Raw genomic sequence first — 27,342 nt, 5'->3', positions numbered from 1 at the left:
GCAGATGGTCGAGGGTTTCCCCCCGGGCTCTGCCCGGTTTCCTCCCACCAAAATGCTGGCCAGCGTCATGTAAGTGAAATATTCTTGAGTACGGCGTAAAACACCAATCAAATAAATAAACAAATAAATAAATCAAAGTACTTAATTTCCAGACTGACCGCTGGGGCCTTAAGAAAACTCAATTGTGAAGCCATTTTTACCCTCCAAAATGAAGGTTGAAATTTTGTCTTGTACCGTTACATCTTGTTACACATTTTCAGCTGTACATAAAGAAATAAAAGTAAAGTGTTTCATGTATCTTTTAAGCCTAAGTATTTCCTAATGCGGCAATCCAAAACCATGTTTAATGAGATTTCCCTGAATAGCAAAGATACTTGAGATATAATTGGCTGAGTTCCAGGGCCACCAAGGTACTTGTAAATCTGGCAGATTGTATGTTGGACAGCTCACACTTCTTTCACTGTCATATCGGTTATCGTGGTTGTCTGGTATTGATACCACAGGTGGTGTAAGGCTCGTTAACTCTGGGTGTGAACCTGATTGCTGTCTTTAATTAGGCTGTAATTAGAAACACTTAGCCTAGAATTTTACCGTAACTTCCAAATAATTGATTTAAAGTTTTTAACACATGTGCCCTAAATCCTCAACAAATTGGACCAGTGAAATATAACTTTAGTTGTAATTTGAAATTGTATTTCTTCATTTTTTGAAAACTTCATGTATTGTCTAGGTTACCTGTCAGGTAACATTTGTCTAGTATGTCAAAAGTTGCACCATGAGCGTGCTTGAATTTGTTGAGGCGTTAAGTTACCTGTAATAGGAACCTGGCTAGTTCAATGTTTGCTAAATTTAAATGCTGGCCTAATTACCACCGTTTCTTAAAGAATGAGGTTGAAGGCTCAAATCCTGGCATTGCTGGTTTGGCTGCATTGTCATAGAAAGATAGTAAGTTGGCAGTGTACATGTACCTACCCTAATTCCTCAACATTTTCGCACATACACAGATATAAGGCCAACTAACAGCATAATTTATATACATTTTTACTTTGATTTTGGAGGCAAAACTACAAGGGCTGAATTGACCAGTTTCAGGACTTCACAAAAAGGATAATTTTATCAGTCAACACATGCCTTCAGAATATGCTTGAATAAACACCTATCATATGAGTGATAAATCCTTACCTTAGCCTGGCCTAAATGTCAATCACAGTAATCAATAAAAACATGCGAATGAATAAATAAATACTTATAAGCTTAAATATAACTATAGATATTCTGTAGTGTACTTTCACTGTTATATTGCTGATGTAGCATGAAACTCTGACTTCCTCCATTGTCTGGTTTCTTATATGCTCTGCCCATGCTCTATCTAGCCTCCTATACACTCTGACTAATTTCCTCCTTGCTCTGCCTGGTTTCCTCCATGCTCTGTGTGGTTTTCTCCATGCTTTGCCTGGTTTCCTCCACACTCTACCAGGGGGTCTCCTCAATTATAGTCTGTTTTCCTCTATACTCTATCTAGTTTCTTCCATGCTCTCTTGACCGTCCCGGATAGCACAGTTGGTAGAGCATCCGCTTCGGGACCGGTAGATCCAGGATTAGTCCTGGGTCGAGTCACTCCTAAGACTTTAAAAGAGGAAGTTGTAACTTCCACGCTTGGCGTTCAGCATGAAGGGGATAGTGCAATGACTGGTTGACCCGTATCAGTATAATGGCTCGGCCGGGGCAGCTTACTTGCCTTCGATAAGTCGTCTCAGTGAAGCAGAACTGGATAAAAGAGCGGTGGAAATCCGTCCTACGACAAGGAGGCACACTACATACACCATAAGGATTCCTTCGTCGTCATATGACTGAAAAATTGTTGAGTACGACGTTAAACCCCAATCACTTATTCACTCCATGCTCTCTCTGATTTCCTCCAGACTCCACCCAAAAATATAGATGTCAGTCCTGTGTATGAAATGATTTTAATTGCATCATAAAACACCAATGAAATAATTTCATAAATTTAGCCATACCTTCTATTTTTAGCCATCTGGATTTACTGGTACAATGTGAATTTATCTGCTGTTGTTGTTGTTGTTGTTTTGGTTCAGATTTGTGACGTCACAGATATCATAAGGGAGAGCAATCTTGAGACTTTTAGGCCATTGCTGGATCAGCCGTCTGCTAGCATACAAGCCGTCAATATCACAGGAGGAGCTGTAAGATTTACAACATTTTCAACACTCACTTATTTGCTCTCTAAAGCATGTATAAAAAGGAACACTAAAACAAAGAAGTATGGTTTTGAGGGGATTGTGGGAAATTATGTCCCAAAAATGCGAAAAAAAATCTGAGTTTTTTTGACATAGTTTATATCTCTTAATAATCTCTGAAGTTTATGCATATTTTCCATCAATGGTCGGAAATTTTCAGGAAATGATGCTGTCGATGAACGCGGAACCAGCTGTACAACACCCCTATTTGGGCTGATAATAAATATTCTTTAGATTTTAGCATTTGTTTCGTACTTTGCAAAACAAATTACTATGTTTACCATTTTTTCCAGCTCCACTTCAGTAATAAAGACATTTCCAGTTTGCAGTCTGTGGTGCAGGAGAATTCAGCTGAGGTAAGATATGATAATTCATTCGTGTTAAATCAATCATTCTGATCAATGAGTCTGATGAATCGATCGCATCAATGAGTCGTCTGTCATATCATTCCGTTGAGTCAGTCTGGTCGATCAGTCAGACTGATCAATCAGATCAATTAATATGATTGATCAGTTGATCGGTTTAGTCAAGCAAATCAATCAGTGTTATTGTAAATCTTCAACTTTTTCAACCACTAAAGCACTTTGTTCAGAGGAATTTAAGCACACAATTATCATGAAAATGATGCTAAAAATCATTTATTTGTGTCACTAAAGATGTAAGCTCCATAAAAGTGTGCAAATTATTTCTCTACACCCCATAGTTCTCCTAGGATGTTTCAAAATATTGGTCACATAAGCAGTTGCAAAGGTTGAAGAACATGAGGGTACATGTGTTAATTTTTCAAATCAGTATGTGAAATCAGTTAATCAATGATGATGTATTTCGTGTTTTGCTTATTTATTTATTTGATTGGCCTTTTATGCTGTATTCAGGAATATTCCACTTATAAAACGGCAGCCAGCATTATGGTGGGAGGAAACCGGGCAGAGCCCCGGAGAAACCCATGACAATCTGCAGGTTGCTGGAAGACCTTCCCACGTACGCCGTGTTTTGTGTTTAGTGTGCCTGGGATCCATTGTCAGTTTAATAAGACTACTGGTATACCAGAGATTTTTGTGCAAAAATTTTAAATCCGTGCAAATCCTGTTGATTTCTTTTCTATTATATTAGAATAGCCTTAATAATGAAATTTTACAAAATATCTTCCTGTGTGTACAGACGATACCATTCAAACTCGGTAGGCCTAATAAATTTTGTAAAAGGTGTAATGCTGGTTGCATTTAGTTAATGCTTTGAAAGTTTTTCAAAATTTTTGAATCATTTTAACAGTATAAGTACGTGTACAGCTAGTCTTGTATTAACTGAAAGTTATTACTTTGAGTAATTCTTGACAAACATAGAAAATTTGATTTTTTGCCCCAAATATTTGGTATAGCCTCCTAATAGCAGAACCAGTGTTGATGCCTATGGGCATGGGATTTTCTGTTTGTATTTTGTGGTAGAAATGTAATGAGAAAAGTCTGTAAACCTGTACAGGTAAATTCGTGAAACACACTCACAAGAAATTTGCTTGAGTGTGCCAGGAATATGCTTAATCCATGCACCAGGTTAACACTGCCTTACTACTATGTACCGTGCGGTCTTTGTGAGTTCAAGTCCAGCTCATGCTGGCTTCCTCTCCGGCCGTACCTGGGCAGGTCTGACAGTAACCTACGGATGGTCGTGGGTTTACATCGGTCTCTGCCCGATTTCCTCCCACCCTCACGCTGGCCGCCATCATATAAATGAAATATTCTTGAGTACGGCGTAAATCACCAAATCAAATAACACCAAAATAACACCAAATCAGTAAATTTTCAACCTTTTCAACGACTAAAGCACTCTTTTCAGTTGATTTTATGTAAACATTTATTATGAAAATGATGCTAAAAATGATTTGTTTGTGCTATTAAGGATGCAAGATTCATAAACTTGTGTTAATTATTTCTATACACCCCCACAGTTCTCTCAGAATGTGTCAAAATATTGGTTGCAAAGGCGGTTAAAAAGATTGAAGAATTAGGGTACCTAGTGTACCTAAGAAAAATCCACAGTGAAAGATGTGCTGCACTCGTTTCATTGGGCAAACTTTTGATGGCTTCAAATTATTAACCAATCAATTTGAGGAATGCCACAATTCAAACTTGAGAGTATGACTACTTTTTGGCATGCCCAAAGTGTCTGTGTTTACATTGAAACAAGATTGATATATCTCAACAAGGCAGAGAGGAAGATTGTGTTTTTTTTACATTGTATTTAATATCATTCAGACAAACAATCATTCTACAACAAGACTACATTTAGAAACTGTAACAGGGTGAGGGGTGGGAAATATTGCTGAAGCAAAACAGATGCAGACTGTTCACTGAATAATAACCCAGTAAATAAAGAGAAAGGTTGGAGCACATTTTTAGAGCAAATTTTCTGCCCATATATATAATGACAAATGACTACTCTAATTAATGGGCAATGAAATTTGCTATATTCACAACTACAGAAATATGACAAAATGTAGTATTGGTACTTGCTTTTAAAATTTTCTTTTTTTATATCAGTTTTTATTTCAAACATTTTGTACTTCAATTCTAATTTGTTTATTAGTATGGACATGGGTGTATTTAGATTTATTAACATACTAAAGGTGCATGCACAATTTTTTGCACATACAAGTACTAATTACTTAAATACAAATGAAACTTTGAAATGTCTTAATTTAGGCCAACAATCCCTTTTTTCACCTTGTCATATGTACATGTAATAATTTGACTAATTGTAATTTCAGGAATGCCTTAATTTTAATATGGACATTAAATTTATTTATTTATGTAATTGGTGTTTTACACCGTACGCAAGAATATTTCACTTATATGACGGCGACCAGAATTATGGTGGGAGGAAACCAGGCAAGGCCTGGGGGAAACCCACGACCATCCGTAGGTTGCCGAAGGACCTTCCCACTTATGGCCGGAGAGGAAGCCACCATGAGCTGGGCTTGAGTATGGACATTAAAATACATTCACTAGGTTGCATTCAAGATATGTATATTAAAAAAACATATGTACGGGAATAATATTTTTCTCAAAGTATGTGGACACCTGTCAATGTGATCACAACACTAATGGATCTGCCATCTCATCCCAGGACAATAATTATTTTCAACAAAAAGCAACATCATTAAGAAACAAGCAGAAATGGTTTCTTTCACATACACATTGCTTACCCTTTGCCCTGTTTTTTTTTTGTTTTTTTTTTTTTTTTTTTTCAAAAAGACGATATACGGAATGTTCTTTTTGATGGTCATAATGAACATAGAAGTGACTAAAACTCAGGATGGGGTCTATGCACTATTCACACCTTAGAGAGATTTTAGGTGATCGTTTGTAGCTCATGCACACTTATATATTTTATGAAATTTTACCTACACTGTTTTTAAAATGTGTTTTATACATTGTTTGGCGTGGAGATTAAAAGCAAATGATTTCATACAGGTATTAATTTTCTGCTAATTGCTGTAAAATTCAACACAGGCTTTAATTAGCGCATTAAAAACCTTGTTCGGAATACCTTTTTTTTTCGTTTCTAAACTGAAAAATTAAATCTGTTTATAGCTTCATGAAGTAACAAAGTCAGTATAGTTAGATCACGTCATCATCATTATACCAAATAATCATCATAATAATCTAATGCTGCACTGGACTGAACGATATAAACCTAAAAGGAGGTGTGACTTTATTTCAAACAATCTGTCAAACACCCATCAGTCAGTCAGTCAATCAAGTCTGCCAATTTTAGGTCAAGCCATCTCAGAATAGGTTTCAGCCAATGAGAGGGAAGCTCATCCTCTGTCTTTAATATTCATGCGACAGAAACATGAGACATGGCAGTTGATTGGTTGGTGGTTGGTACAAATATCAGTACAGGTCACTGGGGGGTCACTAAACAGTACCAGAACTGCAAAATACAGGAGTTTCAAGTTGGAACTCTTTCGTTGCTAAAGGTGAAAATGTCCTACTGTATCATATGACTTTTCAAAATTGTTGTGCAACTTTTGTAGGCATTAATTTACCTCAATCACCAGTCTCATTGTGTTCCAGAGGTTTCAGTGACAAGTTTCACTTTCAAGTTCACAAACATGACAAGCATTCAGCTCATTCCTCAGTTTTCTCAATCCTTCTCCATCTAAATACGTTTTGCTTTTTGGTTCAAAACTTTTGCAGAAAATGTAATCAAAAATAGTTTCCTAAGTGTTTTGAAACTTCTCAAAGTACAGCAGAACTTTTTTTTTTACGTATAAAGACAAAAGATTTCAAACTTGGGAGAATCTTCCCAACTGGAAAACACTTGATTTTTTTTAAAGATTTGCCATCTGATAGCATTCATCATGAAAACAAATAATATGGAATAAAATTTGGGGTTTACAGAAATACTTATTGAGCATTTAGAATGCCTTGATGTGGGCAATGTTCGTTTTTCCACGCTTGTGGTATACATAACTATACTGTATATATGTGTCTGACATATATACATGCAATGTATACAGATCTTCACTTCTTTCCTATCACTCAGAATTTTTTTAAAAATTGCCAAATTATGAAAATCATGACTGGCATTGACTACTAACATTTTGCCTAACGTTGGAGCAGAATCTTTTTATACGAGTGTAACTTGAAATTAACATTGCCCACTGTTGTTAAGAAAAAGATGGACATTTTTTCTGATAAACAGTCCACAACTTATGATAGTATGTGGTATGCAGATCTGTCCAAGTCAGTACATGTTCAACAATGATGAAACACAGCGCCATCTATTGGGCGAATCACTAAATGCACTCAAATCAGTGCACATGCTACATATTTATGCCATTGTGAGCTACTTAAAGTGAGCTACTTAACTACATAGCATTTGACTGACTTATTTGATTGGTACTTTACACCATACTCAAGAACATTTTTATTCATACGACGGCAGCCAGCATTATGGTAGGAGGAAACCAGCATGACCCCGGGGATACCCACGGCCATCTACATGACTTACTTATTTGATTGGTACTTTACACTATACTCAAGAACATTTTTATTCATACGACGGCAGCCAGCATTATGGTTTAAGGAAACCAGCATGACCCCGGGATACCCACGCCCATCTACAGGTTGCATTCGCATGTGCATAACATTTGATCCGTAAATGTAGTTATTAAATTGATATACAATTTCACAATGGTCATACCCATTCTATTTTACTCAGACTATCTGTGCGTCTTACACGTGCTGGTATCACCCCGTTAGTGTAGGTGAAAGGTCCATGATGCCCCAAGGGACTTATCTGTTGCATACTTGTGTGTCGCCCAATGTTACGAGGCAGCGTCATGCTTCCACCAGGGTAAATAGGCGTGTTGCTAGAACGTCGGCGATACGTAACTAAGGGCAGGTCTGAGTAGTCCCCGAGGCCATGGTTGATGGGTCGTCTTTGACGATGCACAGTACTGTAAGTATTAACATTACGTGGATATTTTTCGTAGACAAGTGGGCTGTGAGGAAAGTAACTATTGGTTGACCTTCGTCGTTGTTGCAACTGCCTTGTTGAAGGGAGATAACCATTCATAGCGCTGTGCCGTCGACCAAGCGATCCTCCATACATAGGGTGAAGACGTTCTTTTAGCTGTTGTCGCGCTCCAATGGGAGGAGGGTAAAATGGTTCCCCGGTTGCTCGAAGATCAAATGATCGGCTTCTGCGTACTCTTGATTCTCTGGAGCCTTCTCGAGATCCTGGCCAATCACGTTCATCCATGCTCATGATGTAATCAGCAGTGCGACTGATTGGTAGTCCAAATGTCACAGAATTGCTGCGTTTCATTCCTCGTTTCTTTTTCAGCTTTGATTTGATCTTGGAAACCGGTTTCGATTCCTTGCCTTTGAATTTTGGCGGGAAACCAATGTAGCCGTTGCATTGGTCAACTTTGAGGATGCTGTTGCCGATAAATTCATCCTGTTTGCCATAGTTACTGTCAGTATCACCAGGGTATTTATCATCGGTTATCAATGTGTCATCATACTGGTATGTTTCATCGTCATCAGGCAATGTACGAGTCTTGCGCCAGCGATGGAAATAATGGCAGACTATGGTTGCTAGGAGACACACAAAGAGCCCTAGTCCCACCAATGAACAAATAACCACGAGGTAAATAAGGAAATGGTTACACTCAAATTCTGCCAAACGATAATCACGAATCAGGGTTCCTCTTCGTGCAGCCGGACTTTGACACAAAAGACTCTGGTTGAACCACGGAACTTTCAGTTCATTTAGGTGATGCAACCAGAGTTTCAGAGGGATCAAGTTGCAACTGCAGCGGAATGGATTTCCGTCTAGTCTAAGTTCCTTGAGGTTCAGAAGATCCGAGATGACCTGTATGTTAAGTGTTGAAAATTCATTTCTTGCCAGAGAGAGAAACTCAAGCTTTAAGCATCTTTGAAATGTTGAGTCTCTGAGCTTGGAAATGCTGTTGTCACTCAAATCTAAATGTCGTAAACTGCTCATGTAACGAAAAAGACTTGCTTCATTGGGGTCAAAGGTCAATTGATTGTCTTGAAGTAGCAAGGTGGTCAAGTTTGTTAAATAGTTGAAAGTGTCCTTCTCGATGGTTTCAATTTGGTTTCCACTCACATCCAGAAGTTGCATATTGTTCATGGCGTAAAAGGCCTGGTAGTCGATCGTGCGAATTAGGTTGCCCTGGAGATAAATATGCGTGGCCTCGATCCAATCAAAGTTCTTAATGGTGTAGAGATAGTTGTACGACAGATCAATGATCTTCGGTACGTTTGGCTTGAAAACTTGATGGTTGATTTCACTGATGTGATTATGACTGAAGTTGACTGCATGTATATTGCGCGAGTTTTGCAGAAGGAATGCTTTCAGGTTCTTCAGTTTGTTTCGGCTGAGGTCAAGAATTCTAAGTCTGGGAAGGTTTATCACAGATCCAGTATCAAGCAGATTATTTCCAGCTAAATTCAGGTTTTGTAGGGAGGATGAAATGTTCCCAGATAGGTCAAAAACTTCTATGTTGTTGTTGCTAACATCTAGTGTGTGCAACTTTGGCAGACTAGATAGAGTTCCTTTGTCCAGATTTATGATGTGATTATCGGAGAGAATCAAGTCACGGAGTTGGGACTGCCGGGAGAGTTCATTACGATCCAGGGAGGTCAGTTTATTATGGCTGATGTCTAAATAGTTCAAATATTCCAGATCTCGTAAACCGCCCCCAAGCGTCCTAATCCGATTCCGTGACAGGTCAAGTTTTTTAATGCTCACCAGAAAATCAAAAGAGTTGTTGCGTAGCTTGCTTATAGAGTTGTGGGAAATGTCCAGGGTTTCAATGCTCGACTCTGTAAAATTCGAAAGCACAGCTGCCAAATCTGCTATGTTCATATGGGAAAGATCCAGGTCTTTGATCCCAGAGTTTTGAATCTCTGACAAAGCCAGTGAAAGGCTTTCTGGGTCCATGTGACCGTTTCCTTCGAGTCGAAACTCTCTAAGGCCTCGCAAGGAGTCCAGGGAATGTTTTTGGACTGCATTGATGTTGTTGTAAGACAAGTTTATGTACTTGGGAATAGAAGCATCCCAGTTGGTCACGACATCGAAGCTGTTTTCAGGAATACCCTGAAAATTGTTGTATGACAGATCCAACACCGAAAGTCTCACCATGACTTGAAACTGAATTGCTAGGAACGGGGAAATAAGCTGATTGTGACTGAAATCTAGTTTTTTCAAATGAACAAGAAAACGTACAGCCTTTCGTGGCAAAACATAGAACTGGTTGTAACTCAGGTCAAGAATTTCCAAGTCCGAGTTTGATGAGAAGCCATTATCTGGCAATGATTCCAGTGAATTTCTGCTGAGGTTGAGTTTTGTGAGATGGATTAAACCAGACAGGAAGTCTCTTTCCAACCAGCGGATATTGTTCTCGGAAAGATCCAGGATCCGTAGATCCTGAAGATTGGATACTGATCCGTTGATATCTGGTCCCAGGAAATTTCCTCGCATGTACAGTTCTGTTGTGTTTTTGTGAACGCTTGGTATCTGGTAACGTTTTGAACATTGCACTACTGTCTGTTTACATGAACACTGTGAGGGACATGAAGGCATTGTCATTTTTACACTTGACTGTCGTACATCCGTTGCCAAGCAACATTGCATGCCACAGTACCACAGCACCAGCAGTATCAACATGCTTTGGGTCCTAAATGCAGTTTTAGACATGACTGAGCATTTACGGAAACTTGTTTGAGTCCAAACTGTTAATTCTCTTTGATTCAGATAGTTGAGGTTAATCATTGTGAAGTTTCCAAACGTAGAATTCACAGAGTCACTGGTGGAGTCACTGGTGGAGTCACTGGTGGAGTCTAGTTTGTGGTGGTGTTCATTTTCTTCAGGAAGTGATGTTCAATGGTCTTGAGATTTCCAAAGGATTTTCTGTAGTGTTCGGACGAATTTGCTTTGAATTGTTGATGTTTTGAGGGAGTCAAGTGAAATCTGAACAAATCTTATTCCGATGTGTGAAGACTTGTGGGTATTCTCCAGCAGTACGACAGAATGCACACTGACTGCGCTTTTTTTCTACTCGAGAATTAATTCAGAATCATTTTTGTGAAGAATTGCTTTTGTTCATTTCCAGTATATTTCGTACACAAATTCTGTAAGCTCCTCAGTCGCATTAAGCGAGTTCAATCGGTTCCTGATTCGGGCGAACACTTTGTTAAATCGATATTCAAATGTTGGAGGTTCATATTCCTTTCTGCTAAGAGCTGAATGTGGTTGTATTTACATTTGCAAGAAGAATGTTAGTGGTTTTGTACCCCAACAGCTGTTTGGTATTGTACCGAACATTGAGCTCTGTTAAGTTCCTTGTTTGAGTAAGCTGCATCAAAATCGTTGTACAAAGTTTGTTTTACATTAGGAGTGACTAAGACTGAACAGGAGAAGCTTTCACTCCACTGCTTGGTTAAGTTTTTCTCATAAGTGTAAAACACATCTGCTATATAAAGAATCTGTCCTTCTGCCTTTCTTTAGTTGGAATGAACAGTTCCACAGAAACCCGGGAAATATGTCAAGTGTATGGAATGCTGAATTCACTTTTGCCAGGACTAGACAGCTTCAAAACACTCTGCCTTAAACGTGGCTTGTTGATAAGGTTTTAGGGGCAAAGCTACCATCTGCCAACTCCAAGGTCTCCAAGAATACCTGGTGTAACGGAAAAAAATGACGTATAAATTAGCAAAAATATTCATATTTATTTGTTTATTTATTTGATTGGTGTTTCACGCCGTACTCAAGAATATTTCACTCATATGATGGTGGCCAGCATCAAGGTGGGAGGAAACCGGGCCAAAAATATTCATATGAAGTATGCCTTATATTTTATGTTGTACGAGAGAAAGTTCATCAGTAATTTGCCAGGGGTCAGTCACTCGAACCATATCACAAACTGCCATCATGAAAAATTTTTGAGTTTTATGTCAAGTAAATAAATAAGTAAAATAAACAAATATTAGTCAAGATATGTAAATTCACATTTTTGTTTAATGTTACGGTTTTACTTAAAGGCACACACATTTTGTATGCACTACTTGTGCCTAAAACTTTGCACTACTTGTGCCTAAAAGTATGCAGTACTTGTGCCTAAAACTATGCACTACTTGTGCCTAAAATTCAGTTATTCCTCAAGCTTGCACATGTATCTCAGACAGCACCAAAATCATTGTGAATATAATTTAGTCGCATGGCAGACAAAGGAAAGGATATTTTAAATCTGTTTGAATGAAAACTTCTGCACCTGTATGTGACACTGACTCCCACTTCCCATCCCTGTCACAGTTTCCAACAAACTGTCAACAGAAATGAAACAATTGTATGAGTGTAAATTAGCTTCAGAACAGGCTTATTGTCAAAAGAGCTGGTTTTGCACACAGGTTTGTTGTCAAGAAGTTAAGGAAGTGTTACCTCTGACGACCCATTTGTCTGGAAACAGAGAACTTTTTGAATTTGTGTACAAGAGGAAAATGCTAGGTGTTAATATGGTTTTTGTTTCTTCTGCAATTTTATGTTCTTGGATCACATTAACTAAGCAGACAGAACAACTTTGAATGAAATTTTTATCACCTGAAAGGTAATTTTTCTGCAGATTCCAAATATGGGTTTGAAATTTATGATTGTTTTTTTTTTTTTTTTACACTGAATGAAACGCAAGTTAAAGATTGACCATTTGCTAGCTTTTATGGCCGTATTTATTCTAGCACAGTGTGCGTCTGTGACAGCATATTTAGAGACTAAAAATAATCTGTGTTGTCTTTGTGCTGTATACCTCTGGGTATAGATGTTAATCATCTTGGCGATACTGATATATTTATTTATTTATTTGTTGGTGTTTTATGCCGTACTCAAGAATATTTCGCTTATGCAACAGCGGCCGGCATTATGGTGGGAGGAAACCGGGCAGAGCCCGCGGGAAACCCTCGACCATCCGCAGGTTGCTGCCAGACCTTCCCATGTACAGATACTGATATACATGTACATGTTAAAATTACACAGTAAAAGTGAATTAAGCAGAATGGCAGTTAGGTTGTAATAAGGTAAGATGAAGTTTTAATATTGGTATTGTTACAATGAACAAAATAGACGTAGTAATGAAATAATAAAAAGGAGATGAAATAATAATAATAAGATGAAATAATCCTGCAAAATGTCATGTGAATTAACATCAGTCTTTGCTGCGCAGATTTTTTAAAGTTTTCTTTTCCTTTTGATGTAATGTACGCGAATACTTTATATAGAGCTTATCCTTCAACACATAAAACACATGTAGAGAATAAAATAATGTGCTACTGATATTTAAATTTAGACCTTATTAACACACACTTAAAATCATCAGATTTCAATCAAATTTGCCTTGTGTCATTGTGTAACATTTAAAAGGGAATTTTTTTGAACTTCAGCTGATCTAGACATGATCCAGTAGATTTTAGTGCATCTTAATTGTAATTGTGTTAGTCCCAGAATATGTATAGCGGTAAAGTAAGTGTGGAGTGTAAACATGATTTTATATGCAAAGTATAGCTAATCAGAAACAGTATAGAAAATGGTTCAAAGTGAAAGAAAGCAAAACAAGATTCAGGTAATTCACTTTAATTTGTGCATTGATTCTTGTTAACAAAAATATTAAAAAAAACAAAACATAAACCAAAAATATATAAGCATTTCCGTTTTTTTTACTGTGATAAGAACGTAGAAATGAATAAGATCTTTACACCTTATTTATATTTTAAATTAAAATAAAAAATAAAATAAAGTGGGGAAGACTTACTTGTACAGGATTGTTTAACAGCCAAGTTGTTAGTAAATCCAGGTAAAGACGTACAAAACTGATTTGTAGCAAATTTCCAAGTCGCATACAGCAACTCATTAAAAATCCCAAATCAAATCTGAGCTTTTGATGAAAGCATGACGAGCATTTGTGTCTCATCACATCTTTGTTGCAACTCCAAAATAATCATAAAGTTCAACAAGCCTGCTTTTTTTTGTGAAGGCTGCAAGAAGCTAGAATCCAAAAGTTGTCTGTGAAGTTTTAACTAACACAGCTCTGAACCACACAAGCTTGTGAGCCCGTGGAGTGGACTGAGCGAGAAAATGATCCTCCAAATTTTGACAAGACCTGAATTGTAGATAGAATTGAGTGTAGATTTTATGGGGGTGTTGGCTCTTGGTGGTATAGCTTAGGTCTTTTCTCTACAACACACAGAAATGGTGTCGGGTTTTCCAGGAGAAACCGGAGCTGGGCTTAATCAAACCACTCTCTAGTGACAAAAACAATACCCGCCCCAGCTGGGTTATCACTGGATGAAATTTCACCTAGTTTATACATATAGGCATTAATGGGAAGAAATGCATGCCCTCTGAGATCTAGGTTCATAACTATACAGTCTGACAGCCATTTATCAGCATTGTCCCATCTTTTTAACTGCTGCTTTAAGTAGGATGTATTTTTGAGAGTTGTCCTCATACAGAAAGGAAAGTGTAAGCATGTGTGTAAATAGTTGCGGCAACTTTCGTACGGTTAACAGTTTTGTGATAAAATCTCTTTCCTAGATGAATTTTGAGCTTGTACCCAAAGTTGTATATTTGGGTAAAAATATTCAAGAAATACACCTTTGTTTCAGTTTATTGTTGCTCATTACATGTGTGGAGCAGCAGATATAAGAGAAACAGATGGGTACTAGATGGATTTAATAGTATTTTTAATAATGGTTTGCTCCCCCCCCCCCCTGCAAAAGGGGGGGGGGGATATAATACAAATTCAAGTACTGACAGTTTTTTCAAGCCGCTTTGGGTTTTGAAACATGAACCAAACAATTTTCAGGACTACTTGTAGGATATGAATGTTTGCCAGGCACAAACATGACACAATGGGTAGTTCAATCAATATTCGATCAATAAATGTGTGCACTGTTTGTGTGTGTATATATGCTTGGAGTTTTTACGTTGAACTTAACAATTTTTCTGTCATATGGCGAAGAGATGTCATTAGGTATGTGCGTATATACTGTGTCTTCCTGTGGCAGGGCGAGTCCATGCTGCCTAAGTGCAGCCGCCACTGAAGCATCATGCCGAAGACACCAGTCATGACACCCACCCAGTCACATTGTACTGACACTGAGCCAACCAGTCCTGTACCCGATCTCTAACCTCTCAGTGCTGAGCACCTGGCGAAGCAGCATCAAGTACCATTTTTAAAGTTTTTGGTATGTAAGCAGGGTTGATCTCTCGACTTTGAGCCGGACATGCTCGCCATCAGGCCAATGAAGCAGTTTACCACTTGTAAATTACAGCCTGAGTTATCTTGTACTGTTGCTTGTTTTTTTTCATACTTCGCCTCGCACTGTTGGCCTAGTTACCATTGTTGTGTCACTTTTAATTAACTGTAAATCTTAATTTATAGTAGGTTAATTAGTGCAGTGTGTAATTGGATGAGGTCAAATGATAGATGCTCTGATATCATGTATTATTAAAACATTACATTCAAAAGCGGCTGCCAGAATATGAATTTGTAGTTAAAATTTTATCACATCTTTATGTGAAAATTCGCAGCTCCAAAATAAATGTTAGGTATTGATGTATGTTCTGTGTTTAATGCTGTGTTTGTGGAACATATAAGATGCGGTTCAAAACCAGCCTTGGACAAGGAATGTGTTGATTCCGCGCTCTTAGTGCTTATGGGATCTTGGTGACAATAAAGGGTGGGCGATGTAGTCGAAAGGTCGTTGAAGACCACTTGTCTCCCGCCATCATTGTGTGCATATTTGTTCTACGATCACGTGGGAAAGTTACTGTAATTCCTCAACCTTTTCACCTGTAGGCAAGGTGCTTGTGCATGCATATTCTGAAGGTATTGTTGGGTATAGACTGATAAAATTGAGTTTTCTGTGTAGTCCTGAAATGGTCTAATCCAACCAATGTAGATTTGTCTCCAAAATCAAATTAAAAATTTGCATAGATTGCAGTTAAATCTGCTCTTTCATGTACAAAAAGGTTGAGGAATTGGGGTAGTATTTTGCCAAAGGTTGGTGGTTTTCCTCTAGAAATTTCAGTTCCCTGCACTCATAACAAGCCATCTTATAAGTGAAAGTAGTCCAGACACGCATTGAACAGCAATCAAATATAAAATAAATAAATAGAATGTGTAAGAAGAAAAATATTTAATTTGTCCTTTTTTCTCTGGAGGTGTGATCATTGTGTGACTAAGATTTAGCCTTAACCTTTTCACATATGAAAGAACAACATTAGTGTGATTTATATACCTTTTTAGTTTGATTTTGGAGGCAAAACTTCCACTGTCTGAAATATCGGTACATGTAATATGGAAAAGGGGGAATGCATTTTGTAATTGTTAAATTGATGAATTGGTTCTGTAATGAAGAAAGTACAAGCAACAGTACTTTCCTGAAACAAAAAAAAGAATCCAAAAAATGAAAAAAGAAAAAGAGTCAACGAGGCACAATATCGCCGAGTTGATTCTCTTAGGATAGCACTGTTACGAGTGCTTTCTCCGTCTTAAACAATAGTCACAAACAATATTTATGTAACTGAGTGACTTTCTACTCCACTCAAATGATAGGTGGAGTTAACATTTGACATTAATTGCCCATTTTTTTGCAGTGGATGTTGACTATATATATCTACAAGACTGAAAACTTTATTCCTGTGCTTTGTGTAACACGTTCTTGAATTTATAACCGATTGCTTTATACATGCGAACCCAGTTCAGTTGTGTTGGATATCTGTGTGGATGTTTGTTGGACCTTTGACCATATGTGCTAATTGAACAGGACAGCATCTGGTAGAACATGTTATGGCATTTGCATAGTAAAGGTAATGGTTTGCAGAGGGTGGGTGGGGGTGGGTGGGGGTGGGGGGATAAAGAGGGATAGGTTTTTGCGACCCAGGCCACAGTGTGCATTATTTCACCATGTAATGCTGATTTTGGTGTCTCTGTACACTAAGTTCTCTGTCGCACTGTTCTTTCCAGGATAGGAATGTACACTATATGCAGTTTCCGTAAAAAGAAACTACAGTTTGACACTATGATGTCATATTAAGTATCATTTAAAGTTTGTAAATCTACACACTTTACAGGCAGTCAACATGCAGTATTTCAAATAAGCTAAACAAAGGTGTATGTATTAACACATTTGTAACAAATGTACACATATTAACATATTTGTTACAAAGGTAAATGCACTTTAACACTTTGTTAAAAATGTACACATATTTGCATTTTTGTTAAAAATATACCATTACTGGTACATGTAATCATTCTAAGTCAGATTTGATTTTTTATCTCAGGTCTTCATAATTACTCGTGACAAAAGTAAAAAGAAATGCTATCACAAGAAGGGTGAATACTTTTCATACCCATACTGTTCTAAGGCACCCCTGTGAGTGCCCCTCCCCCTTGGGGCCTGCACCAGGGGTAACAGGGTACACTTAAATACAGTTATATGAGATATACAGTTGTTATTATGTTAACCCTCAGGCTGGCTTGTCTGACCTGTCACTATCAGGGGTAAGCTGATACCCCTGGTTAGGGTCTGCCTAATGTAAGCCTAAACCAGAATGTTGATATATAAACAACCATGTCCTATTTCTTCTTATTGTGTGGCCATTACTTATTGATAACGGGAGTTATAAACAGAGATTTTATTAGGCAATTTAGAGTCTTGGCTGTCCTCAGGGATTTTGCATGACAAGTGCATGTAGAGCTATAGACTAGAAAGCTGTTCAGTTTCACTCCCTCTGCTGAAACAGCAAGGGAGCAAACTTGGTTGAATTTTTAAACAGAGAATGCATAATAATATTATTAATTTTTTTTTGAATGCTCATAGATTTAAAAAAATTTAAGTTTTACAAAAAAAATTACCTATTATCATTCTTAATTCTCGGTAAATCCATAGAGTTCTGTCTACTATCAAACTGTTGTATTTCAGAAAATCTTCAAAGTGATCAAAGTGAAGGAAGATGGTAGTCTTCAGTCTCCGTTGGTGAAGCATCTCCGTGCAGATGATGTCAGCAGGCTCAAAGCAACCCTAAAGCCCCTGAGTGGAGATCTAATACTGTTGTCTGGTGGAAACCAGTTTGAACCGGTATGAATATGAATGACCATTTGTAAATGTACTTACTCTGCATTTGTATGAGGAATTACAAAATATGTGAGACAGACTATTCTTGAAATGGCAGAAAGATGTCTAGATTTATTTTACCTTTATGGGCCCAATGAATTATTTAAAGAATACATGGAATGGTTCTTTAACATGAAGATTATGGTTTTGAGGAAAATGAAGGAAGATACAGCAAAAAAAAAGTAGAAATTTTTTCCATTTTTAAAGAATAGTTTTGTATTTCCTAATATAAACTTGTCTGTTTTGTCCATATTTTCGGTCACTGGTCGGAAATATTCCTTCATGTTGTAATTGATTAACCTACTGGGAACGCAGGACTAGTTTGTAGCTCCCACAGTTTAAGCTCTCCCCAAAGAAAGTTATTTGACATCTACCACAGTAGGCTACTTAATTTCCCGACTGACACTGCTGGGGCCTTAGGAAAACTGTAGTTTGGAAAAACAGTTTTACACCCCTAGAAGAAACGCGAGTAGCTTTTTTGTATGTTTGATATGTTAGGCCACATCATATACTCCGTATTAAAGACACATAAACCAAGCGTTTCATGTATCCTGTAACAACAGTAGGCATAAAACCATCCTGTAAACTTAAATTTCCTTTTGTCATCCAGATTGTTGTGTATTCAGTTGGATCAAATCTGTTTGACCCAAATTTGAACTTAAATAATTATCATGCTGTTAGTAGTAGTACTAAAACTTCTAGAGTCTGCTAAGGTCTGCCAGCAACCTGCGGATGGTCGTGGGTTTCCCCCGGGCTCTGCCCGATTTCATCTCACCATAACGCTGTCCACCGTCGTATAAGTGAAATATTCTTGAGTACGGCGTAAAACACCAATAAAATAAATAAATAAAACTTCTAGACAAAATGGTAGAATTAAAGAATTTTCAGTTATTTTTTTAGAAAGAAGAAAGGTAAGGCCACATGTACGTCTTCTCTCAGTTTAAGTATACCTCCATGTGACAGGCAGTAACCCAGAGATCACTGGTTCAAATCCCCACCTGTTAAGCCCTTCACAAGAATTAATAATAGTATATTGTTACTTGTATCATTGTAGCACTCTGTGTTGGGTAGATTGCGATTAGAATGTGCCAGTTTACTAGAGTCAAAAGGTAAGATAGTTTTGTAACTGATAAGTCTTTAATTTGCCCGTATCTTGAAAAAAATGCTCATAAAAATAAGCTCATATTAATGGAGTATGTGAGACTACAGATCAAAACCCAGTCTGATCAGGGCTTATATATGGCATACCGGTAGTTCAAGTCCAGCTCATGCTGGCTTCCTCTGCGGCTGTACATGGGAAGGTTTTCCAGCAACCTGCGGACGGTCGTGGGTTTTCCCCGGGCTTTGCCTGTTTTTTCCACTCATCATAATGCTGGCCGCCGTCATATAAGTGAAATATTCTTGAGTACAGCGTAAAACACCAATGAAATAAATAAACATGCACCAGTAACGGTATTTAATGAATTCCATGATTCTCACTGGTCCTTAAATTAAAACATTTATAAAATTTTGTTGGGAGGTTAATTTTGTTTTACCTCAGATTACGTTTGAAAACATCCAGATCCATGCATAATTTTGGGCGTATTTAACGGATCCCTTGATTTTGATTGGTCCTTGGTTTCTTGGTTGTTTCAAATGATATTTGATATAGGTAAAATTTTGACCGTATTCCCATATCACTGCCGCATTTGTAAAATAGTTGCGCTCCCTTTTCTCATAATACAGTATTTATTTATATACATGTAACGGACAACAAATGAACATGTTAGCCTTGACTTGAAGAGCAGGCTGATCTGTAACAATAGTGGGGAGGTTTGAGATCAAACTCTTTTAACCCTGATAGCACAGTTGGTAGAGCGGTAGAGCCAGGGTCAATCCTTGGTCGAGTCACACCTAAGACTTTAAATGAGGAAAATGTAACTTCCTCGCTTGGTGTTCAGCATGATGGGGATAGTGCAAAGATTGGTTGACTCGTTTCAGTATAATGGCTCAGGTGGGGTGGCTTACCAGCCTTCATTAAGTCGTCTCAGTGAGGCAGCACTAGATAAAGGAGCGGTGGAAATCCGTCCTGCAACAAGGAGGCAGATTACATGCACTCTAAGGATTCCTTCATTTTCATATGACTGAAAAATTGTTGAGTACGACGTTAAACCCCAAGCACTCACTCACTCATTCACTCAAACCCTTTTGTCGCTAAAGGTGAAAAAGCTCCATTGTACCATGTGACTTGTTAGAAATGTTCGGCAACTGGGTTTCACGACTTCTACTATGAGACATTAATGCATGAAAAGAATTTAACAAAATGTTTTTTTAGAGTAGACGAACAATGAAGAAACTTAATGAGCTGAGTGTTTGTGAACATAAGAAGTGCCTGAAGGGAGAGAGGTGTCATGTGCGCCTCTGGAAGCCAGTGAGACAGGTGTCAAAAGTTGTTTGATCTCAAGTCTCCTTTCATCTGTTTTGTTATCAGGTGTTGAGGTGCGGAAGAAAGCAGATTTCAACTTTTTATGGGTTGTGGATTTTCCTCTGTTTTTGCCTAAGGAGGGAGGTAAGAATCCTTACTTGAAAAACAGATTCTACCAGATAAAAATCCCAGGAGCTATGTTCAACTTATCTATTCAGTTTTCTTTCAGTACTTCACTTTGCTTTATCAGAAATATGAATAAAATGTCATTTAATGTTTTAAAATGTTTATATGGTGTGTTTTTTCCCCTACTGTGCATTGGAGGGCATATTACATTAGATACATTCCAAGCCTTGAAACTCTTCATCAGAAAGAGAGTGGAATGTCAGTATCAGAAGCCAGAGCTAGATGTTTTGGGCTTGTGTCTCTGGTGTGGTTTGTACTGCAGTGCATAGCTGTGAATACTTGGTAGAGGCAAAGAAATGAATGAAAATCATCCATTTGTATTGTTGTTTGTATTGTTGTTTGTATTGATGTAGGGGGCGTGGAATCCGCTCACCATCCATTCACAGCTGCTCACCCAGATGACGCTCACCTCCTGACTACTCACCCCAATCAGGTATAGAGACAAAATTTTGTTAATTAACAAGCTAAATATTTGCTCATTTTGTTGAGGCTAGAAAAATGTTTGAGCTAGACTGCTTTTTGAGTCATGTGGCACTGGCAATGTCCAGTGGTCTGTCTTAATATGACCTGTGGATGGTCGTGGGTTTCCTCCAGGGCTCTGCTTGGTTTCATAACACCATAAAGCTGGAAACCATCATATAACTGAAATATTCCTTAGTACGGCTTAAAGCACCAATCAAGTAAGGAAATAAATATGAGAGATGCGTGAACGGTCCTGGGGAACTATTTTCCGCAGCTGTCACAAACTGTGCCTGGCCTACGTAACTTCCATTCCATACGTCACCATGGTAATTACGTGTTTGATTCAGCATTATGATGGCCTTGTGAAACGGGCCTCGGATTGTATTCTGTTTTGTTCATTTATGCAGTATGTGACACTTTCCATGGAAGGAGATGCTACGGCTGAGAGCAGTGTGTTAAGTCTTGAAGAAGCTTTGTTATTAGGACATAATGTATTTTCTTTGAGTTCTGAAACTTTGTCCTACTTTCCTAACAAACCTCAGAGCCTCTTGCTAAGATCACTAGAACTCTCAGAATTAGGCCCAAAAATTCATAGCTTTGTCACGGACAAACTTTAGGGTCGAATACCATATAAGCCCATGGTAGATACATTGTGCAATCAAAACTAGTGTTCGATCGCTGTTTGGAGTTACAGTCTGGTACGGCCTATTTGTGTCACAGGTCAGAAGTCAGCACTACGATCTGGTGGTAAATGGCAGCGAGATTGGAGGCGGGTCAATCCGAATACACAATGCCGATGAACAGAGATTCGTGCTGGAGAAAGTACTTCAGGTTTGGTCCAGGCATTTCTGTGTTTGTGATTGTAGAATCCATCAAAAGTATTTGGTGAAAAAGTTGTCATTGTTTGTGAAAGAAATGTACAGGTACATAGATGAAATTTTTCATTATCCCACTCTTTTAAAAAAGCTAGAGGGGCCTCCCTGGCTCAGTTGGTTAGCGCGCTATCGCAGCGTAATGACCCAGAAGCCTCTCACCAATGCGGTCGCTGTGAGTTCAAGTCCAGCTCATGCTGACTTCCTCTCCGGCCGTAAGTGGGACGATCTGCCAGCAACCTGCGGATGGTTGTGGGTTTCTCCCGGGCTCTGCCTGATTTCCTCTCACCATAATGCTGGCAGCCGGCATATAAGTGAAATATTCTTGAGTACGGCGTAAAATACCAATCAAATAAATAAACTAAATAGATAAATAAAAAAGCTAGGGATCGTACATGTAATTTCCGTTTGTGTTTGCCCATGGTCATCATGCTTTGATTTCCAGGCAGCATACACGATTTTTGTCTGATGAAATTTGGTGTGCTGGTTCAAGTTTGTGTAACTGTGCATAAGTTATGCATATTCAGCGATCTCCTTGATTCTGATTGGTTGTTGGTAACCATGCAATAACTGTAAAACAAAACATTGTCCAATTATGCTAAAAAATTTGTGCAGATTCATGCAGATTTCAAGTTCTTGGCCCATGAATAATTAAGTTTTGTGAATTTAGCTTGGAATATACATGACCCCTGTCTGCCAGGTAGTCTGAGCCCAGTGTCAGTATTCTCTGGCTCAGTCTGGGCCCGAAATGTCCAGGTGCCCACCTATTGTGAATGGGTAAAATTTGCTTGGGAGAGTTACCTGTCAAGTACTGTTTAATACAACCGAACCTAGGACTAACATAACTGTTATATCAGTCCCCAAGAAAATGCATATCATATAAGGATAAGTTTGGTGTTGAAATAAGCAGAGAATTGCCATCTGTTTTTTGGTGATTGAAATTGTAACGTGAATATAGACAGGTATACTAGCATCATCTTTTTGTTGACTTGGGCCAATGGATTTCCTGGTTCAGTAGCAACGGGAAACTCGTAGTTCTGTGTTCTGCCGCCAGGAGGCACTACCACTTTCAGAAGCACGTAAAAGGCTTAAAATGATACTTTTGATGCTAACACTTATCATTTTCTTTTAAGAAATTAATCAATTTTCACAAAGAAACTTAAAAAAAAATTCCTACTAGGCTAAACATATATATGCATGAGCACATAAAAGTTAAAAAGCTTTTATGTCTTGTGATGTTGTATAACCAAGATATCACAGGTCAAATTAAGCAAAACTAAGTGCATTAAGAAAGTCTGAATGTTGCCAATTATCAACCAATCAGGCACAAGTTATTTCTATAATCTGAGAACGCAGCTGTTTCTGCTGACATCACAGATATTGTTTTGCCTTTTGGCTGTATGAACGTGCAGTGCAAGTGATGCAACGCCATGATTCCAGTTTGACTATTGCATGGCGTATCCCGTGTCTTCATAGGAATTTCAGATTAAAAATACACTTATAGAGTTATCCAAAAAGTCAGAACAAAATGGCTGTGGCTGTTTGGGTCTGTTTCCACCTCTCTCTGCCGATATACATGAAACCATAAACTGTAAGGTTATATTATTTGTTGTCTTTTCTCTTATTATTAAATGTGAAATAGAGATTGACAGTTTGGTTACAGTTATCTCCCTTTACCTTTGGCATATCTGGCCATGAAAGGGAAAGGAGATATTTGCTATCTTTATCTGGCCCACCGCAAAAATTGTAATAGGCAGTCGTTTTAATCTGTCCTTCTACCTCTTTGACCATTCGTGCATTTCTATGTAAAAACTCTACCTTGAACGCTTGTTGCCAGGCTACCAAACTTACACCACATGCTGACATGTACACTTAGGCCTAGGTAAGAACTTTCAGCCACAAACTTGACTGTTGTCAGATCAGTGAAACATTCTTAATGACATTAACCAATCAATCGATCAGTCAACCATTTGAGACAAACCCTACTGTTTTTCAGCGTTCTTTGACCATATTTTTCATGGTCAGCAGTTCCATCTGTCCATCATCTGATAAACTTTGTCAGAAATTTATGTGCTGTTCTGTGTGTGTTGTTTTGTTTCAAGCAGCCACACAACATGATTCTTGGATGCAATCTTTTCACAGGAGGACTGCAGTGAACTGTCTCACCTGCTGGATGCCTTAGAGTCTGGGTGTCCCCCTCATGGAGGAATAGCATTAGGTAAGGTTTGATCTGTAGTGAACTGTCTCACCTGCTGGATGCCTTAGAGTCTGGGTGTCCCCCTCATGGAGGAATAGCATTAGGTAAGGTTTGATCTGTAGTGAACTGTCTCACCTGCTGGATGCCTTAGAGTCTGGGTGTCCCCCTCATGGAGGAATAGCATTAGGTAAGGTTTGATCTGTAGTGAACTGTCTCACCTGCTGGATGCCTTAGAGTCTGGGTGTCCCCCTCATGGAGGAATAGCATTAGGTAAGGTTTGATCTGTAGTGAACTGTCTCACCTGCTGGATGCCTTAGAGTGTGGGTGTCCCCCTCATGGAGGAATAGCATTAGGTAAGGCTTGATCTGCAGTGAACTGTCTCACCTGCTGGAAGCCTTACAGTGTGGGTGTCCCCCTCAGGGAGGAATAGCATTAGGTAAGGTTTGATCTGCAGTGAACTATCTCACCTGCTGGATGCCTTAGAGTCTGGGTGTCCCCCTCATGGAGGAATAGCGTTGGGTAAGGTTTGATCTGCAGTGAACTGTCTCACCTGCTGGATGCCTAAGAGTGTGGGTGTCCCCCTCATGGAGGAATAGCATTAGGTAAGGTTTGATCTGTAGTGAACTGTCTCACCTGCTGGATGCCTTAGAGTGTGGGTGTGCCCCTCATGGAGGAATAGCGTTGGGTAAGGCTTGATCTGTTGTGAACTGTCTCACCTGCTGGATGCCTTAGAGTCTGGGTGTCCCCCTCATGGAGGAATAGCATTAGGTAAGGTTTGATCTGTAGTGAACTGTCTCACCTGCTGGATGCCTTAGAGTGTGGGTGTCCCCCTCATGGAGGAATAGCATTAGGTAAGGTTTGATCTGTAGTGAACTGTCTCACCTGCTGGATGCCTTAGAGTGTGGGTGTCCCCCTCATGGAGGAATAGCATTAGGTAAGGTTTGATGTGTAGTGAACTGTCTCACCTGCTGGAAGCCTTACAGTCTGGGTGTCCCTCTCATGGAGGAATAGCGTTGGGTAAGGTTTGATCTGTAGTGAACTGTCTCACCTGCTGGATGCCTAACAGTGTGGGTGTCCCCTTCATGGAGGAATAGCATTGGGTAAGGTTTGATCTGTAGTGAACTGTCTCACCTGCTGGATGCCTTAGAGTGTGGGTGTCCCCCTCAAGGATAAATAGCATTAGGTAAGGTTTGATCTGTAGTGAACTGTCTCACCTGCTGGATGCCATAGAATCTGGGTGTTCCCCTCATGGAGGCTCACCTGCTGGATGCCATGGAATCTGGGTGTCCCTCTCATGGAGGAACAGCGTTAGGTAAGGTTTGATCTGTAGTGAAATGTCTCACCTGCTGGATGACTTAGTCTGGGTGTCCCCTTCATGGAGGAACTGTCTCACCTGCTGGAAGCCTTAGAGTCTGGATATCCCCTTCATGGAGGAATAGCGTTGGGTAAGGTTTAATCTGTAGTTAAGGGGTTGGGGAGGGAGGTATGCTGGAATCACCCTGTGTGTTCATCTGTCTGTCCGTCTGTCTGTCCGTCCGTCTGTCCGTCCGTCTGTCTATCTGTCTGAAATACTGAACTTCTTTCCATGAAAATACATCTTCTCTGCCATCTAAACTTGTGCTTGCTTAAGTGTAATTACTAAAGTGTAATTATTTTCTTAATTAATTCCTGTTCAAGGGTCTTAGTGCAGTAATGAATTTTTTACTTTTCGGAATGTTGAGGGATGTAAAGGGGATATTTCAGATATCTAGACCTAGTTCACCACTGAACCATCTGTTTTTTTCTGGTTTTTTGGGGTTTTTTTTTTTTTTTGGTTCGGTGCCAACTCTGAGGCCACTACCTTTCCAAAGGTTTGCTCCATGCCAGATGCTGTACTTGGTGGTGTTGAAATTAGAAGTGATCTTGGTTAGCTTTAGTACTAGAATCTTTGTTATACTCAGATAAAATATGTATAGAACACAAAAGTTATCTTGTGTTTTCAGGTCTGGATCGTCTTATGGCCGTAGTGTGCGGAACTCCAAGTATTCGTGATGTAATAGCCTTCCCCAAGTCACATGATGGCAAAGATCCAATGAGTAAAGCCCCGGCGGTAGTGTCTCAGGAGGAGTTGGATGTGTATCACATACAGATAAAGGACACATAGCACAATGTGCTGTAATAGAAATAGCTAGTGTATACTGTGTGAGAAATAGCCTCCTCTTCTGTGTGAGAAAGTCCCCTCTTCTGTATGAAAAAAGTACATCTGATATCTAAGAAATAGCCCTGTGTACTGTATGAAGGCATCATGCATGCTGTAGGAGAAATAGCTCTGTGTGCTGTATGAGAAATAGTTCTGTGGGTTGTATGAGAAATAGTTCTGTGGGTTGTATGAGAAATAGTCCTGTGTGTTATATGAGAAACATCATGTGTGCTGTATGGGAAATTGTCCTGTCTGTTCTATGAGAAATAGTCTGTTTTATAGGAAACAGTCTTGTGTGCTGTATGAGAAATAGTCCTCCATGTTGTATGAGAAATAGCATGTGTCCTGTGTGAGAAATAATCCTGTCTGTTGTATGAGAAATAATCTTGTCTGCTGTTTGAGAAATGGTACATCCTCTTGTATGAAAAACAGTATGTGTACGAGAAGTAGTCCAGTGTGATATATGAGAAATAGCCCTGTGCTGTATGAGAAATAGTTCTGTATGAGAAATAGCATGTGTCCTGTGTGAGAAATAGCATGTGTCCTGTGTGAGAAATAGCATGAGTCCTGTGTCCTTTTACCGTTATGTGCTGTATGAGAAATAGTCTTGTGTGCTGTATCACATGTACATTTAGCATATGTGTGTACAGCTCTGTATAATGATATTGTCTGGACTGTATTAGAAATAGCATATACAGCAATTATATTTATTTATTTGATTGTTTTTTACGCTGAACTCAAGAAAATTTCACTTATACGATGGGGGCCAGCATTATGGTGGGAGGAAACCGTGCAGAGACCGGCGGAAACTCAGCACCATCCGCAGGTTTAGAGTGATCATAAGGGTGCTCTTCAGGCAGTATCCATCTGTGACGTGATAAAGAAGTGTGAGATGCAGTGTGTACACTTAATATTTGGTAAACACTTCAGTTTACCTATCTTGTTTTATATGATAGCTTATTTCCATTAACATAGGGGCGCATATTTCCTACATTTTTTATAACGAAAGAACAGTGTATATCCTGTGTTATACATCAAGTGAAAGTGATTGAAATGTAGTAGGGATCATGCTCAGTAAAG

The 27,342-nt window shown here is 38.8% G+C and overlaps 2 protein-coding genes across 2 annotated transcripts in view; one reads left to right on the top strand and one right to left on the bottom strand.

Annotated features, from left to right (window-relative positions):
* LOC135480614 (aspartate--tRNA ligase, mitochondrial-like) overlaps positions 1 to 26,304 on the top strand; it is a 41,680-nt gene extending 15,376 nt beyond the window's left edge. The window contains exons 10-18 of the mRNA XM_064760498.1: positions 2,097 to 2,204; positions 2,552 to 2,614; positions 17,771 to 17,926; positions 19,017 to 19,071; positions 20,433 to 20,510; positions 20,906 to 20,985; positions 21,735 to 21,845; positions 24,029 to 24,104; positions 26,066 to 26,304. Coding sequence (XP_064616568.1) covers positions 2,097 to 2,204; positions 2,552 to 2,614; positions 17,771 to 17,926; positions 19,017 to 19,071; positions 20,433 to 20,510; positions 20,906 to 20,985; positions 21,735 to 21,845; positions 24,029 to 24,104; positions 26,066 to 26,226 — 888 coding nt within the window. The 3' untranslated portion in view covers positions 26,227 to 26,304. The remainder of the gene's footprint in view (positions 1 to 2,096; positions 2,205 to 2,551; positions 2,615 to 17,770; positions 17,927 to 19,016; positions 19,072 to 20,432; positions 20,511 to 20,905; positions 20,986 to 21,734; positions 21,846 to 24,028; positions 24,105 to 26,065) is intronic.
* On the bottom strand, positions 7,147 to 10,611 carry LOC135480645 (slit homolog 1 protein-like). Its single transcript, XM_064760539.1, has one exon. It carries the CDS (start codon positions 10,566 to 10,568, stop codon positions 7,461 to 7,463), a length of 3,108 nt encoding a protein of 1,035 aa, XP_064616609.1. The 5' UTR covers positions 10,569 to 10,611; the 3' UTR covers positions 7,147 to 7,460.
* Positions 26,305 to 27,342: the final 1,038 nt, after the last annotated feature.

The sequence above is a fragment of the Liolophura sinensis genome, chromosome 13 (assembly GCF_032854445.1).
Source record: "Liolophura sinensis isolate JHLJ2023 chromosome 13, CUHK_Ljap_v2, whole genome shotgun sequence".
Lineage (NCBI taxonomy): Eukaryota > Metazoa > Mollusca > Polyplacophora > Chitonida > Chitonidae > Liolophura > Liolophura sinensis.
Note: the sequence above shows the minus strand (reverse complement) of the source record. Positions and strands in the feature narration are given on the sequence as shown.

What these genes read in the sequence shown, in the direction of transcription:
- LOC135480645 (XM_064760539.1), bottom strand. Translation starts at nt 10,568, where the DNA reads ATGATTAACCTCAACTATCTGAATCAAAGAGAATTAACAGTTTGGACT.